General features: G+C 47.7%; 1 protein-coding gene across 10 annotated transcripts in view; it reads left to right on the forward strand.

Moving 5' to 3' along the window:
- Nucleotides 1-15,000, forward strand: part of LOC127003578 (NAD(+) hydrolase sarm1-like) — a 186,584-nt gene that overhangs the window by 132,987 nt on the left and 38,597 nt on the right. Inside the window, exon 1 of one of the 10 annotated variants that reach the window (XM_050870474.1) lies at nucleotides 10,607-10,758. The exons of the other annotated variants lie outside the window; for them this stretch is intronic. Within the exon in view, the coding sequence (XP_050726431.1) occupies nucleotides 10,738-10,758 (21 nt within the window). The 5' untranslated portion in view covers nucleotides 10,607-10,737. Of the gene's footprint in view, nucleotides 1-10,606; nucleotides 10,759-15,000 lie in introns of those variants that run through there. 10 annotated transcript variants of the gene reach the window in all.

Below are 15,000 nucleotides of genomic sequence, written 5' to 3' on the forward strand. Positions count from 1 at the left end.
AGGAAGATATAGAAGAAAATGAAAGAAGAAGTTGATGTGAGGGGCAGAAACGTTTGACAATACCGACCACTGTACGTTTCTTATGATTGACTTGACAGAACGTTGATTATAATTAGAGGTACGAGAATGTTTTGATTAATACTGGTGGTGATGCAGGTTAGGTTAGTGTAGGAGAGAGAGAGAGAGAGAGAGAGAGAGAGAGAGAGAGAGAGAGAGAGAGAGAGAGAGAGAGAGAGAGCAATGCATTCGAATAACCGGGTCAAAACTTAATGAATGATCCGGTATTATACTCGATTGATGATTGAATATTTATGAGAGAGAGAGAGAGAGAGAGAGAGAGAGAGAGAGAGAGAGAGAGAGAGAGAGACCCTGCCCCACTCCATAAGGCCCGTGTCCCTGCCTGATGGTCGCCGTGGTCGCAATTCGTATAATAAACTTTCACTGCGTTACCTTTAGCGTCCGTGTCGACCCTTATGGCTGTGTGTGTTCATTAGCTTAACTTGCTGCGCGTCCTTAGTCTTTACACCGACGTCAAACTTTTTTTTTTTTTTTTTTTCGCGTCTGGCTGGGGTCGACTTTCTTGGTGGAGCCTGGTGGTCGGCCCATGGAGGTAGAATTGGTGGAGTCGACATCAGCCCAATTAAGTGAATCGCCCGAGCTGTCATTTTTACGGCCAGGTGTCAGTCAGGTGTTGTCAGGTCAGGCTCCGCTCGGCCAGGCTCGCCCACCCTCATCTTTTGGCCGAAAATTTGACAGTTCCTCGGCTTCACCTCAATGAATGGGATTAGCGGGCCGGGTCGACTCCACCAATTCTATCTCCATGGGTCGGCCCCAGCCCGTTGTGGCGCAGGCAAATGTTTATAGTGGCGCCATCTTGCTTGGCTCATGCTGTCTCCCGGAGCTCATCTCTGGTGGTCTTTTTAGAGAGATAATCTAGGGTTCGGCTTGATGGGTGAGTGGACTGAGTTTTATTTTGTTTTCATTTATTTTTTTCTATTTTGTTATGGTCGGCGCGCCGGGCCAGCTTCAGGCCGGCGACGCGCGGGGCGGGTCAGTCGCCTTGGCCGCTCGGAGGTGATCAGGCGCGTCCCCTAATTGGTAACCTGACCAAAAGCGATAATTGGAAAGCAGAGAGAGAGAGAGAGAGAGAGAGAGAGAGAGAGAGAGAGAGAGAGAGAGTTGTCAATTAAGGGAATGGAACTAGTTTACTGCAGTGACGAGAGGAACTTGAGGGCGGGAGATGAGTTAAGGATGTTGGGGGAATGTCTGGGGATAAGGTAGAAGAGGCACAGAGGTATAGATAGAGGTAGAGGTAGATACCATAGCATGAAGAAGGGTTGAGTGGGAGATGAGAGAGATTTGAGGGCGGGAGATGAGGTAAGGATGTTGAGGGATGGTGGGTATTGCTGGGAGGTGAGAGAAATTTGAGGGCGGGAGATGAGGTAAGGATGCTGAGGGATGCTGGGTATTACTGGGAGGTGAGAGATTTGAGGGCGGGAGATGGGATGCTGAGGATGCTGGGGATTGCTGGGAGGTGAGAGAAATTTGAGGGCGGGAGATGAGGTAAGGATGCTGGGGATTGCTGGGAGATGAGAGAGATGGGATGCTGAGGATGATGGGGATTGCTATAGATAAGGTAGATTTAGTTAGTAATTGATAATCCTTTCTGTTATTATCATTTACAACATCTAATTTTTATCTTCTATCTTTTTTTTACCTTTTTTTATCTGTTATTCTTCTTTTATCTTTATATTTATACACACACACACACACACACACACACACACACACACACACAGTAACCACAACCCAGATATCGAGACCTTGAGCGGCGACACTGGGCAAGGGAGGAAACGAGGGCAGGTCTAGTGTCTTCTTAATAGTATTCCGACATGTTTCCTGGCGCCCCTTGTGACACTCGGGGCTCCAGGCGACGGCGGCGGTGGCGGGGGAGGTGACAAAGTGGCGGCGGGCTTGGGTTTTGTAGGGTACCGGTGGCGTTAGTTAGGAGGGACTCGAGAATTTGGAGTCGGGTTGGGTTATAGGTCCTGCGCCAGTCCCGTCCCGTGCATCCCAGCCAGCTTTTGTTCCCTTCAAGAGCGGTTTAGTATTACCTAGTTATCGCCTATTAGCTGTAATGTGTGGCTTTGTGGGCAGTTAGGTAGCGTGGGCAGCCTCAACTATACCTGATATTAGTAGAAGTGGGTCCTCCTGTCCTCTCTCTCCCCTCCGTGATAAAGAGACATCTCGCTTGGGTCCACAACATGCTGTTTCGGCGCCCAAGCACACACGTATTTGACAAGGCTTTCATAGGAGTTATGTGCATTTCCAGGGCTAGTTTTATGACCTTGGTGGTAGTCTGAACCTTCCTCTGTACCGTGAACCTAAGAAACATACATTCGATAAGGCTTTCGTAGGAGTTCTGAGCATTTCCATGGGTAGTTTTATGACCCTGGTGGTAGTCTGACTCTTCCACTTTACCATGAACCTAAAGAAACACACATTGTAACCCAACCGATCTCCTTTTTGGCCTTTGGAAATAGTTGATGTGGGAGGCGGACGCGTGTAAGAATACCCGACCACAGCTTCCTCGTCAGCTGAGCACACACCCTCCAGTTATTCCCTAAGGCTATTACAAGGAGACACATGACACATCCTATTCCTTGGGCGTGTTGTTCCCTCGCGTGGGTATGTGTTTAGTGCCCCTGTCTTGTGTCCGGGTCCGGGAGAGCTGTCCAGATCCCATGGGAACTTCGCACCGCTCCAGGGCTCCCATTACGACCGTTTCCCAAGGCCACTGAGAAGAGTAACCGGATTTTTGTGGGTGCGTTTCCCCGTTCAAGACGCAGAAGCCGTGTAAAACTATCACTGGCATCACATAGGAGAATAGTCGGGTTCCCACGAGTGTTTTTTCCTCGTTCAAGACGCAGGAGCCGTGTAAAACTATCACTGGGATCACAAAACAGTCCATGGAAGGCACACCAACATCCACGAGAGGCTTTTCAAACAGGGGTAGCCATGCAAGGAGGCGATGATACGTTTGAGAATACAGCTGACCCTTCTTCTATACCGTGAACCTAAGAAAAACACATTCGATAAGGCTTTCGTAGGAGTTTTGAGCATTTCCAAGGATAGTTTCATGACCCTGGTGGTAGTCTGACCCTTCTTCTGTACCGTGAACTTAAGAAAAACACATTCCATTAGGCTTTCGTAGTTCTGAGCATTTCCAGGGGTAGTTTCATGACCCTGGTGGTAGTCTGACCCTTCTTCTGTACCGTGAACCTAAGAAACACACATTCGATAAGGCTTTCGTAGGAGTTCTGAGCATTTCCAGGGGTAGTTTCATGACCCTGGTGGTAGTCTGACCCTTCTTCTGTACCGTGAACCTAAGAAACACACATTCGATAAGGCTTTCGTAGGAGTTCTGAGCATTTCCAGGGGTAGTTTCATGACCCTGGTGGTAGTCTGACCCTTCTTCTGTACCGTGAACCTAAGAAACACACATTCGATAAGGCTTTCGTAGGAGTTCTGAGCATTTCCAAGGATAGTTTCATGACCCTGGTGGTAGTCTGTTCCTTCTGTACCGTGAACCTAAAAAAACACTAGAACACGATTGATCTCCTTTTCGTCTTTTGGAAATAGTTGATGTCGGAGGCGGAAGCGTGTGAGAATAGGACTCCAGGATCTTATGTGTAGGACGCGGCCCCTCAGGAAGGCTTGGGAGCGGCTGTTTCCGGCGATTCACGCGGGCAACAGTAGCTCCTCTTTGGTAGGTGGTGGTGGTGGTGGTGGTTTTGGGGGTGGCTGGTCTGATTCTCTCTCTCTCTCTCTCTCTCTCTCTCTCTCTCTCTCTCTCTCTCTCTCTCTCTCTCTCTCTCTCTCGTGTTTTTTTTCTATTATTTTTACCTTTTTATGTTTTTCTTCTCTTTTTCCTTTTTTTTCTTTCATTTTTTTCCTTCTTTTTTTTCCGAGTACTGTAGAACTGGTGGTGGTGGTGGTGGTGGTGGTGCCCTGACGTAACACCCACGGCCTTCCCCACACACAAGGAAACTGAAAGGGAGAGTGCCCACTTCTCTCCCTTTCCTCCCTCCCCCTTTTCTCTCCCTCCGTTCCCTTTCCCCGGTGCAATCGTTTCTAGCTTCCTCTCCCTCCCTCCTTCCCTCCCTTCCTTCCTTCTCCCTCTCTTCTTTCCTTCCCCTTTTCTTTTTTCTTTTTTAATTCATTCCTTTCCTCTTTCCCTTCCTTCCCCTACCTCCCCCATAACTTTCTCTTCCTCTTCCTCCTCCTCCTCTTCCATCCCCTCTCCTTTCCATTCTCTCCTATCTTTCTCCTCCCTGTCCTGTTCAACCTTCTTCTTTGTCACTAGGAGCCTTCTGGGGCAGCCAAAATCGGGCCTCCCGTCTCCACCTTTCCTCACCTTTCCTTCCTTCCTTCCTTCCCGTTGAAGTAACTCTTTGTGGGTCAGTTTAGGGGGTGTTCAAGGGAGGGCGCAGGGCCAGGGGTTGCAGGAAGGGCGGGGAACGGGGCGGCCACGGGGCAAGAAAGTTAATGGATTGCCTAACTCATGATGCAATAACGGAGAAAGTGAGTGATTCTTAGGAAGGCTTGTGGGTGTAACTGGAAGGGCTAACTATTCTTACTACTACTACTACTACTACTACTAATACTAATACTACTACTACTATTACTACTATCCCCTTATGTCTCTGTTTTTCTCTCTTTCCTGTCTGTCTCTGTCTGTCTGTGTGCGTGAAAGGGATTTGTTGGGGTATGTTACGTGATGTGAACTGGTATCTCTGTCTGCCTGTCTGTCTTTTTCCTGTTTATTTCCGTCTTTCTACCTGTATATATATCTTTCTCTTTGCTGTCTGTCTGTTTCTGTCTCTCTGTTTCTGCCTCCGTCTGTCTGCCTTTCGTTCTCTATTTCCTGTCTGTCTGTCTTTGTCTGTCTGTCTTTTTCCTGTTTATTTCCGTCTTTCTATTTGTATTTATGTATTTGTGCTGTCTGTTTCTGTATGTCTCTTTCTGTTTCTACGTCTGTATGTCAGCCTTTCGTTCTCTATTTCCTGTGTGTCTGTCTTTTTCCTGTTTATTTCCGTCTTTCTACCTGTATATATGTCTCTCTTTGCTGTCTCTGTTTCTGTCTGTCTCTGTTTCTCCCTCCGTCTATCTGCCTTTCGTTCTGTTTCCTGTCTCTCTCTGTCAGTCTTACGTGATATGCCCTTGTGTGTCTGTCCGTCTGTCTGCCTCTGTCTTCCGGTCTGTCTCTTTCTGTGTATCTCTCTGTCCGTGGAACTCGTAGGGGGGTCTTGCGATGACCTGATAAGAGGTGGATGTTACGTTATGATGTCGCGGAGATGAAACACAAACAAGTTCTAGGAAGAGAGAAAGAGGCGACGGCTATACACACACACACACTGAGTTGGCGCCAGATATTATGACACTGAGAGAGAGAGAGGAGGGAGTTTGGTATTCTCTCTCGCTTCCGCCCGCCACATCAACCATTTCCAAAGGTCAAAAAGGAGGTCAATCGGGTTCTCATGAGTGGTTTCTATAGGCTCAGGGTACAGAGGAAGGGTCACACTATCACCAGGGTCATCAAACTACCCCTAGAAATGCCCACAACTCCTACGAAAGCCTTGTTAAATATGTGCTTGGGCGACGAAGGGTGAATGAGAGACGCTTCCGCCGCCTCGTACATTAACTTTTTCCAAAGGCCAAAGAGGAGATGAACCAGGTTATAATGAGTGGTGTCGTAGGTTCATAGGGAAAGAAGAATGGTTAATCTATCACCAGGGTCATATAATTACCCCTGGAAATGCCCACAAAGCCTACATAAGCCTTAAATATGTGTGGTGGGGCGCCGACGGGGTGAAGAATACGAGTCAGACGCTTCCGCCGCCTCGTACATTAACTATTTCCAAAGGGCGAAAAGGATATCAATCGGGTTCTAATGAGTGGTTTCTTGGGTTCACAGGTAAAGAAGAATGGTTAATCTATCATCAGAGTCATATAACTACCCCTGGAAATGCCCACAAAGCCTACAAAAGCCTTAAATAATTATGTTTGCTGGGACGCCGACGGGGTGAAGAATATGTCAGACGCTTCCGCCGCCTCGTACATTAACTTTTACCTGAGGCCAAAAACGAGATGAACCGGGTTATAATGAGTGGTTTCGTAGGTTCAAAGGGAAAGAAGTAGGGTTAATCTATCACCAGGGTCATGTAAGTACCCCTGGAAATGCCTACAAAAGCCTTAAATATGTGTGCTGGGGCGCCGACGGGGTGAAGAATATGGTCCCGGGCCGGCAAATCTGGCGCCCGGCAGGAGAAATTTACTAGATTCCGGCCCGTTTCTTGGTCTCGGTCTTGTAGGATTCTGGGCCAAACGCGATGCAGCCAAATCCTTAACATTAGATTAGGAGAAATTCCTCATCCTCTTCTTGTGACTGGTCAAAAGCTGCCCCGAACCTCCCTGGCAGTCAATAGCGCCGCAAACTGGTGGTTGCTCCGCGGCGCTGTACCACTCTGTGTCACCTCTGGGTGTTCAAACCCGGATCCGACTTTCGTTCACCCCTCCCCCATGCCATATGTAGGGCCTCACAACCGCTGTGCTGCATATCATTCGTGTTGTTATGTGTCATGTAGTGTGTGTGGGTGGTTTTCCTGGTTGTCTAAGGCCCCTGTGTGCTGCCCCGAGGTGACCTCCTAAGGGGAATCTTACGAAGCGTGATGGTCCCCGCGAACGCCGAGCGGAATATACCGTAACTCCTCGTCGCCCTCCCTGAGTCATTCATTCTCTGCCTTATGACGGGAGGCAATAAGAGCGAATATACATCGGAGGTTACGCCTTTCTTCCTTCGTCTCTCACACGTTCCCGCCGCTAACGTGACTCAGGAGACGTTTCAAACACCCACAGATAGCATTTCCAAGCCCTGTATCACGGTTTTCTGGGCCTTGTTGTGTAGCCCTGAGCCTATCTGTTTATGTAAGGATGTTTTCTATAGAGGAGAAGGGCGAGAAGGAGGCACAGAGGGCAAGGTGTGAGGCGTAGGAAGGCAGGACAGTGTGCAGCGACCGGGTAACTCAGGCAGTCGTGTGCGGGCGAGGCGGCCCCGACCATACTTTCACACTCACACACACACACACACACACATTTAACAAGGCATTCGTAGACATTATGGACATTTCCAGGGGTAGTACGATGACCCTGGTGGTAGATTGACCCTTCTTCTGTACCCTGAGCCTAAGAAAACACTCCTGAGAACCCGATTAATCCCTTTTTTTGACCTTTGGAAATAGTTGATGTGAGCGGCGGGAGAGTCTGAGGATACCGACGTGTCCCGCTCTTGGCCCTCGGTAAAGAGAATCGGACAATATACACACATTTGACAAGGCTTTCGTAGGCGTTATGGGCATTTCTAGGGGTAGTTTGATGACCCTGGTGGTAGATTGACCTTTCCTCTACACCCTGAGCCTAAGAAACCAGTCATGAGAACCCGATTAATACCCTTTTTGGCCTTTGGAAATAGATGATGCCAGGGACGGAAGCCTGAGCACACCGCCTGGCTCAACCCTCCCTCGGCCCTCGATACAAAGAGTAAGACAATTATGCAAATCAAAGTACTAACCATCATCTGTAACCTGCAAGCCCTCACAGCCTCTACCAATCATTGCTTTAGTCTATTACGTGGTGATTTTAATAGCTTGTCACACACGCACACACACATACACACAGACACACACATACATTGTTGCCCCGCCTCCTCGCTCGTTCGCTCCCCCTCATTCACGGGACTAATAGTGACATAAGAGGGAATATGCGTTTTCTGAGCCTTTCTTTACTTTGTTTCTTCCTCTAAGTCAAGTAATAACCAGCATCTGAATCTGAGCATCCATTCCAGCATCTCACTGCCTCCTTGCGTCCATCTTCTCCGTTGTAAGTCCACAGATGATTTCTATTTCAAATTCAATTTTCTGGTGTTCTACTTTACCTACACATGTGAAACCCATACACAGCAAACACCAATGACTCACCCACAAACACACCAAAATGCAGAATTCTAGCCCCTTCCACACACACATACGCACATACACACATATATATCCCAGCCTCCTCCTCCCCTACACACACACACACACACACACACACACACACACACACACACACACACACACACAAAATATCGATTCAGTGAAATTATTTTGTGCACCAACGCCCTCCTCTTCCTGTGTGTGTGTGTGTGTGTGAGAGAGTGTGTGGCCAATATCCAAAACGTGACTTCGCACACACACACACACACACACACACACACACACACACACACACACACGTTTAAATAGATGAGGTTTTACAGGAAATGGTCTTTTTTTTTACCTAGAGTACACAGAAGAGAGAGAGAGAGAGAGAGAGAGAGAGAGAGAGAGAGAGAGATAAACTATAGGAAAAGAGGAAAGAGGGGAAGGGAAGGGGGAGGAGAAGGGAAGGGAGAGGGTCTTAGAATCGTCGCCAAGAGTTTTATAATGTCAAGCGCGCCTTCATAATTTCCTGTTTGTCTTTCGTACTAATTAAACATTGCATCAATTCTTCTTCGTCTTGTTTCTGGGGAGCAGCGTAAAAAACAAAGTAATTATGAGTAAGTAATTGGGTAGTGTTTCTGGTTAGTGTTTGTGTGTTAGTTTGTATGTGTGTTGAGTTGCTTCAGTTTTTCATAATTGGTTGCATCACTTACGATCTTTTTTTTTTTCTTTTTCATCTTTTTTTCTTTTTCATTTTCTTCATCTTCCTTTTCTGATCTTCTGTTTAGTTTTTTTTCTTTCCTTCGTTCTTTTCTTCTTTCTTCCATTTTCTATCTTCATCTTTTTTTTATCTTCGTCTTCATCTTCCTTTTTCTGATCATTTGTTTATATTCTTTTTTTTTCTTTTTCATTTTCTTCATCTTCCTTTTCTGATCTTCTGTTTAGTTTTTTTCTTTCCTTCGTTCTTTTCTTCTTTCTTCCATTTTCTATCTTCATCTTTTTTATCTTCGTCTTCATCTTCCTTTTTCTGATCATTTGTTTATATTCTTCTTTCCTTCGGTTTTCATTTTTCCCTCTTTCCTTCATTCATCATTTTCTCTCCATGTTGTTCTTCCTCTTCATCCTTTTCTTCTTTGCTTCATTTTTTTCCTTCTTCAACCATTATCATCATCTTTTCTTTTTTTCTTTCTTTCAGTCAACAAATATCAAAGTCAACCTGCATCACTATTTTTCCCGCTCACTAACCTTCTATGCGTGAAAGCCCAACGTTGAATGTAACACACACGTCGCTTATTTTCGTCTATAACATCCTCTGACGTCTATTAACATCAGCGAGAGAGATCAACAACAAATAACAAAACAAAAGCGTCCTGCGTCTCCCAAGCTTTCCCTTCGCTTCCTGTCTGTCTGTCGACGCTCGTGGATAGACTCGGCCGCACCTTTCTTATCTCTTTACGTCATGTCGGTGGGTTATACTTAGAACGTGAGATGAATTCTTAGCACACCGGTAGTATACGACAATACCCCGACCCTTCCCGTCCTTTCCCTCACCTCGTTCGCCTTCCTATTGCCTCGGCCTCAAAGAAAAGGAGAGTGAAGGGGAAAAACGATGTGGTCATGCAATAGAAAGTATCCGTGTACTGAGCTGTCCCAAGCCCCGACCTTTTTCATTCAAGGTTATATGAGTCAATGGTTGGTGTTTCTAAACGTTTCTGCCTCCCATTACGACTGTTTTCCAAGGTCGCAGAGAAGATTAACCGGGTTCTCATGGGTGGTTTCCCTGTTCATGGTGCAGAAGTCGTGTAGAACTGTCACTAGAATTGCCAAACAGTCCGTGAAAATCCCAGCAACTTCTACGAGAGGGTTTTCAAACAGGCGAACTGAGACGCAGAGACGTTTAAGAATACAGGCTTATGTTATCTTGAAGGGAGAGTAAGGGAAGGGGCGGGGAGACCAATTTAGTGTACGTAAACTATAGTAGCTTTTGGTCTTGCTTGGTTCCTGCTGTCTTCCGGGGTGATGGATGGGCCGTGAGAATAGAGTGAGTCAAGGGCGGAGGATGTGAGTCGCGGCCCGGCTGGCGTAACACCTGTTGGTTCATCGCAAAGGGTGATGGGTTGCCTCGCGGTGTTCCTGAGGCACGCGGCGGTGTTCCTGCCACAAGGACGCCGCTGAGGGTGAGGGAATGTCTGCGGTCCTCGTCCTCGTCCTTGCCGCCGTGGCCGCGAGTGGCCCGCCGTTTGTCAGGCCGTGCAGGGCCTCGCTGTGCATCAGTCGGGCACGTCAGCCGCCGCCCGAGGGTCTTGTAACAGTGCCGGGATTAATTAATGAGACCTCCGAAGCGACAGTTAAGAGGAAGTCTAGTTAGTGGAAATCTAATTGTGCCGCGCCGTGACCTCAACGTGACGTAACCTAACAGACCCACGACTAAACTTGGACAAGACTATAGTCCCCCCCCCACCCCCACCCCACCCCCACCCCCACCCAGCCTCCGAGAAACTCCCCCTTTGACACCCAAGGCAGCAGCTGCGGACGCTTCGTAAATTGTCTAAATTAAAGACAGTTGGCACCAGCCGCGGGATAGTATATAGCCATCCGAAGGGCGCCTCGAGGCAGTTCTGTGGCGCGCGTCGGCCGGAGGTGCTAGGGTGCGGCAGCGCTTCCCGTGACAGCCAGTGTTCAGTGCACCGAGGCTCCGTGACACGCACACACCGCCACCATGGGCTTCATCAAGGGATACGTGAGTTGGAACTGTTTGCTTGTGGGGGGCGGGGGTTGGGCGTGTGGAGTGCAAGGTGGGGGATGTGTTTGGGGGTGTGGAGTGTGGGTAGGGTTGTGTTTTGGGCGGGCCAGGGAAAGGGTTTAAGGGGGTAGTGGGCGGTGTGGAGTACAGGTAGGGTTGTGTTTTGGGCGGGGCAGGGAAAGGGTTTGAGGGGGTAGTGGGCGGTGTGGAGAGCAAGGTAGGGGTGTTGTGTTTGGGCGGGGCGGGGGTGTGGCGTGGCGCATTGCAAGGCTGTTGACCACTCATGCCCTCCGCGATAAGACAAGGGCGTGAGGGGCAGGTGGTGTTTGCGGCGCGGCGCCACAACACTGCGGTGAACCAGACACAGCCCTTATCTGATAGCAAGTGGCCACCGTGCTGTGTTATCTGGTGCCGGGCGGCGAGGCTCCTACAGGGCGGGAGGCTGCGCGCTGCCCCGAGGCCCTGCGGCGGGGAGATCAATCGTGGCCAGTCGAACATCGCTGTACACTCTGAAGACGCTATCATCCAAGACCCTCGAGCAGCGCGCCCCTCTATCGCTCACTCTGTTGACCGCCACGAGGCCCACCGCGTTCCTCCGACATAAAAAGAAGATGAATAGATTAATTAGGGAGATAAGCAAAGAGCCAAGTCTTGTCTGATGGAAATGTTGTTTGCACTAATGAATGCGACAGTGGTGGTGGTGGAGGAGGAGAGGATGAAGTGGAAGGGGAGGAATAGCGACGTTGGTGGTGGAGATGGAAGTGGAGAGGGACAATGGTGGTGGTGGTGGTGGAGGAAGGGAAAAAAATGGTAGGAGGAGGAGGTGAAGGAAGTGATTAGAGGGTGTATGGGAGGAATGGTAATGAGGGAGGTGAGAGATGAGACAAAGTGGAAAGAGATGAGGGGGGAATGGAGGAGGTGGAGAAGGAATGACTGAGGTGAGGTGGAAGAGGAGGAGGAGGAGGTGTAGCCATGTTGGGGCACGTGGGTAAAGGTGTGTTGGGAGGGGGAGGAGGAGGAGGAGGTGGCAGTTGAGTCATCCACGTGAGAGTCATCGGAGGAATGAATCACATATCTCCCTCCACCCCTCCTCCTCCTCCTCTTCCTTTCCCTTAATCGTTCCTCCACATCCTTGTTCTTCCCTTAGCTTCCTTCTCTTCCATTTCCGTTCCTCGCCTTTCTCTTCTCCTCTTCTTTTCCTTCTTCTCTTCTTTATTCTTTTCCATATTCCTCTTTACCTCCTCAAGAAACACTATTACTATCAACCTCTCCTCCTCCTTCTTCTTCTTCTTCTTCTTCTTCTTCTTCTTCGTTTCGTTCCCTTCGGCTTAGTTAAGTTCTTCTCACGAGTGCTCATGAACTTAAGGTGATTAGCATGACACACACACACACACACACACACACACACACACACACACAGTCTCTCTCTCTCTCTCTCTCTCTCTCTCTCTCTCTCTCTCTCTCTCTCTCTCTCTGTGTGTGTGTGTGTGTGTGTCTGTCCCGTGACGGGTGTGTGTATGTGTCATGGCCGCACCAGCTGATAAAGGAAGTCATGTGTTGGTCTTGTGGTCGTCTTGTTCGTGTTCCAAACGTGATGCAATCCTGTACTCGTTTTTCACTTCCCAAACTTTTATCTTTTTTCTTTTCTTTTTTTCTTCTTTCTCCGCTTTGTGTTGTTTTGGCGGCCTCAACGTTTGCTGCACTGATAACGTTTTCGTGTGGTTGTGTTTTGATGGGTTGTTGTTTTTTCTAATACATAAACGTTTTGTCGACTTGCACTTTTACGTTATTTTTTCTTTTTTTATATAATGTGTTGCGCCAATGAGCTAGTGACTTACCGTTCCTTAGACGCATCCTCACCAATAATAATAATAATAATAATAATAATAATAATAATAATGAGGTGGAGTTAACTGCGATCAACTTTCTATTTCTACTTCCTCTGTGTGTGTGTGTGTGTGTGTGTGTGTGTGTGTGTGTGTGTGTGTGTGTGTGTGCTTTACGTTGTGGTTTCCGGTCTTATGATGCGTTTTGTGGTCGTAGTGGGAATCACGTTCGTTATAAATAGACATAGCGAAGTTCCTAGTAATAGTAGTAGTAGTAGTAGTAGGGGGGATGATGGTAGTGGTGGGGGAGGTAACAGCAGTAGTAGAGGTAGTAGTAGTAGTAATAGTAGTAGTAGTAGTTGTAGTAGTAGAGGTTGTGGTGGGGGAGGTAACAGTAGTAGTAACGGTAGTAGTAGTAGTAGTAGTCGTAGTAGTAGTAGTAGTAGTAGTTGTCGTAGTTGTCGTAGTAGTAGTAGTAGTAGTAGTAGTAGTAATTATCTCAACCATATTTTCAACTTTAAATTACACTCACTTATTAAATTTTCAAAATTAACAAAAAAAAACTTATAATTCTGCTGTGTGTGTGTGTGTGTGTGTGTGTGTGTGTGTGTGTGTGTGTGTGTGTGTAACCACTCCTCCCTCCCTCACCCTCTCGGTTGGCTTACGTATTAGCTCAACAATCCTCAAATTCCTTATAGGTACACAAACTCACCTTCTTCCCACATAACGAACCTAATTTTGTCCTTATTTGGTGATCTGATAACACGAACAGAGGAGGAGGAGGAGGAGGAGGGGCGAGTGTGGAAGTAAAAAAGGGAGGGAAGGAGATAAGGGAATAGAAGAGAAATCAGTTGAAGGGACCGCCTTAACTTAACATACCCCGCCCCCAGGACACCCCTTCCCCCATGCCCTACACCAGAAGTCGGCAACCCATAATTCGAGAGGAGCCAGTTTCTTCAAGCCTGTCAGAAAATCAGTACTGTTGAAGCCGCGGTGGAAATTATGAATGGAAATTACGAAATATTCTCATTTTTTTACGAAAATTGGGACGTTTGAAAGTAGGTGGCATGAATTCCAATAGAGACAGCAGTAAAGCGCCTTGGGGTCTTCTGGGCTGTCACGTGCAAAGGGAATCAAGGAAGGCTGTTTATGCAATGCTGTAAGGTACCCCGACCCCAGGACACCCCAGCACCCTACATGAATTCCCTAGGGGCCTCAGTATAGCGCCTTGGGGTCTTGGGGTGTCAGGTGCAAGGGAATCAAGGAAGGCTGTTTATGCAATGCTATAAGGTACCGCCCCAACCTAACCTAACCTACCCCAGCCATACCCCGACCCCAGGACACCCCAGCACCCTACACGAATTCCCTAGGGGCCTCAGTTTAGCGCCTTGGTGTCTTGGCCTGTCAGGTGCAAGGGAATCAAGGCAGGTTGTTGGTGCAATGTTGGCCCGTTTGAAGAAGTGACGTGCAGGGAATTGACACGAGCTTAAAGCGATGACTCAGACAGCCGCATTCCGTAAGGGGTTGTGTGTGTGTGTGTGTGTGTGTGTGTGTGTGTGTGTGTGTGTGTGTTACCTGTATAGTGGAAGAGAGAAAGAGAGAGATTAAGGAATCGTATAATATATGTAGAATTAGCTTAGATTTTGTGGACGAGAGAGAGAGATTAAGGAATCGTATAATATATGTAGAATTAGCTTAGATTTTTGTGAGAGAGAGAAATTAAGGAATCGTATAATATATGTAGAATTAGCTTAGATTTTATGGAAGAGAGAGAGAGAGAGAGAGAGAGAGAGAGAGAGAATTTGAGCTTAAGTTTTATGGGCTTAATCGTTTAGGAACAGGATTAGAACACACACACACACACACACACACACACACACACACACACACACACACACCTTCGGAAAGCCCCAGAACACGCCCCTCTCTCTCTCTCTCTCTCTCTCTCTCTCTCTCTCTCTCTCTCTCTTGCCTTCCTTTCCCACGTTTAAAAATCCCCCTTTTCCTCAATCTTTTCCTCCTTTTCCTTTTCCTCGCCTTGTCCGCCTGGTTTTCTTTGCCCTGGTCAGTGTCTAGCTTCTGTTTTCCAGTTTTTCTTTATATTTCTTTCTTTTCCGTCTATTCTTCTCTCTCTCTCTCTCTCTCTCTCTCTCTCTCTCTCTCTCTCTCTCTCTCTCTCTCGTGTGTAAAGAAAGACTTAGACCTTGCTTCTTAAACACACACACACACACACACACACACACACACACGTGGTTAACAAAGCGTATCAAAGCGAACGCACGCACGTACAAACACATCCGGAATTGAGAGAGAGAGAGAGAGAGAGAGAGAGAGAGAGAGAGAGAGAGAGATGTTAATTGAATCTATTTTAACACCTGTTACTTCGTTTGTATGCGAGGAGGAGGAGGAGGAG

This window comes from Eriocheir sinensis, chromosome 25 (genome assembly GCF_024679095.1).
Source record: "Eriocheir sinensis breed Jianghai 21 chromosome 25, ASM2467909v1, whole genome shotgun sequence".
Lineage (NCBI taxonomy): Eukaryota > Metazoa > Arthropoda > Malacostraca > Decapoda > Varunidae > Eriocheir > Eriocheir sinensis.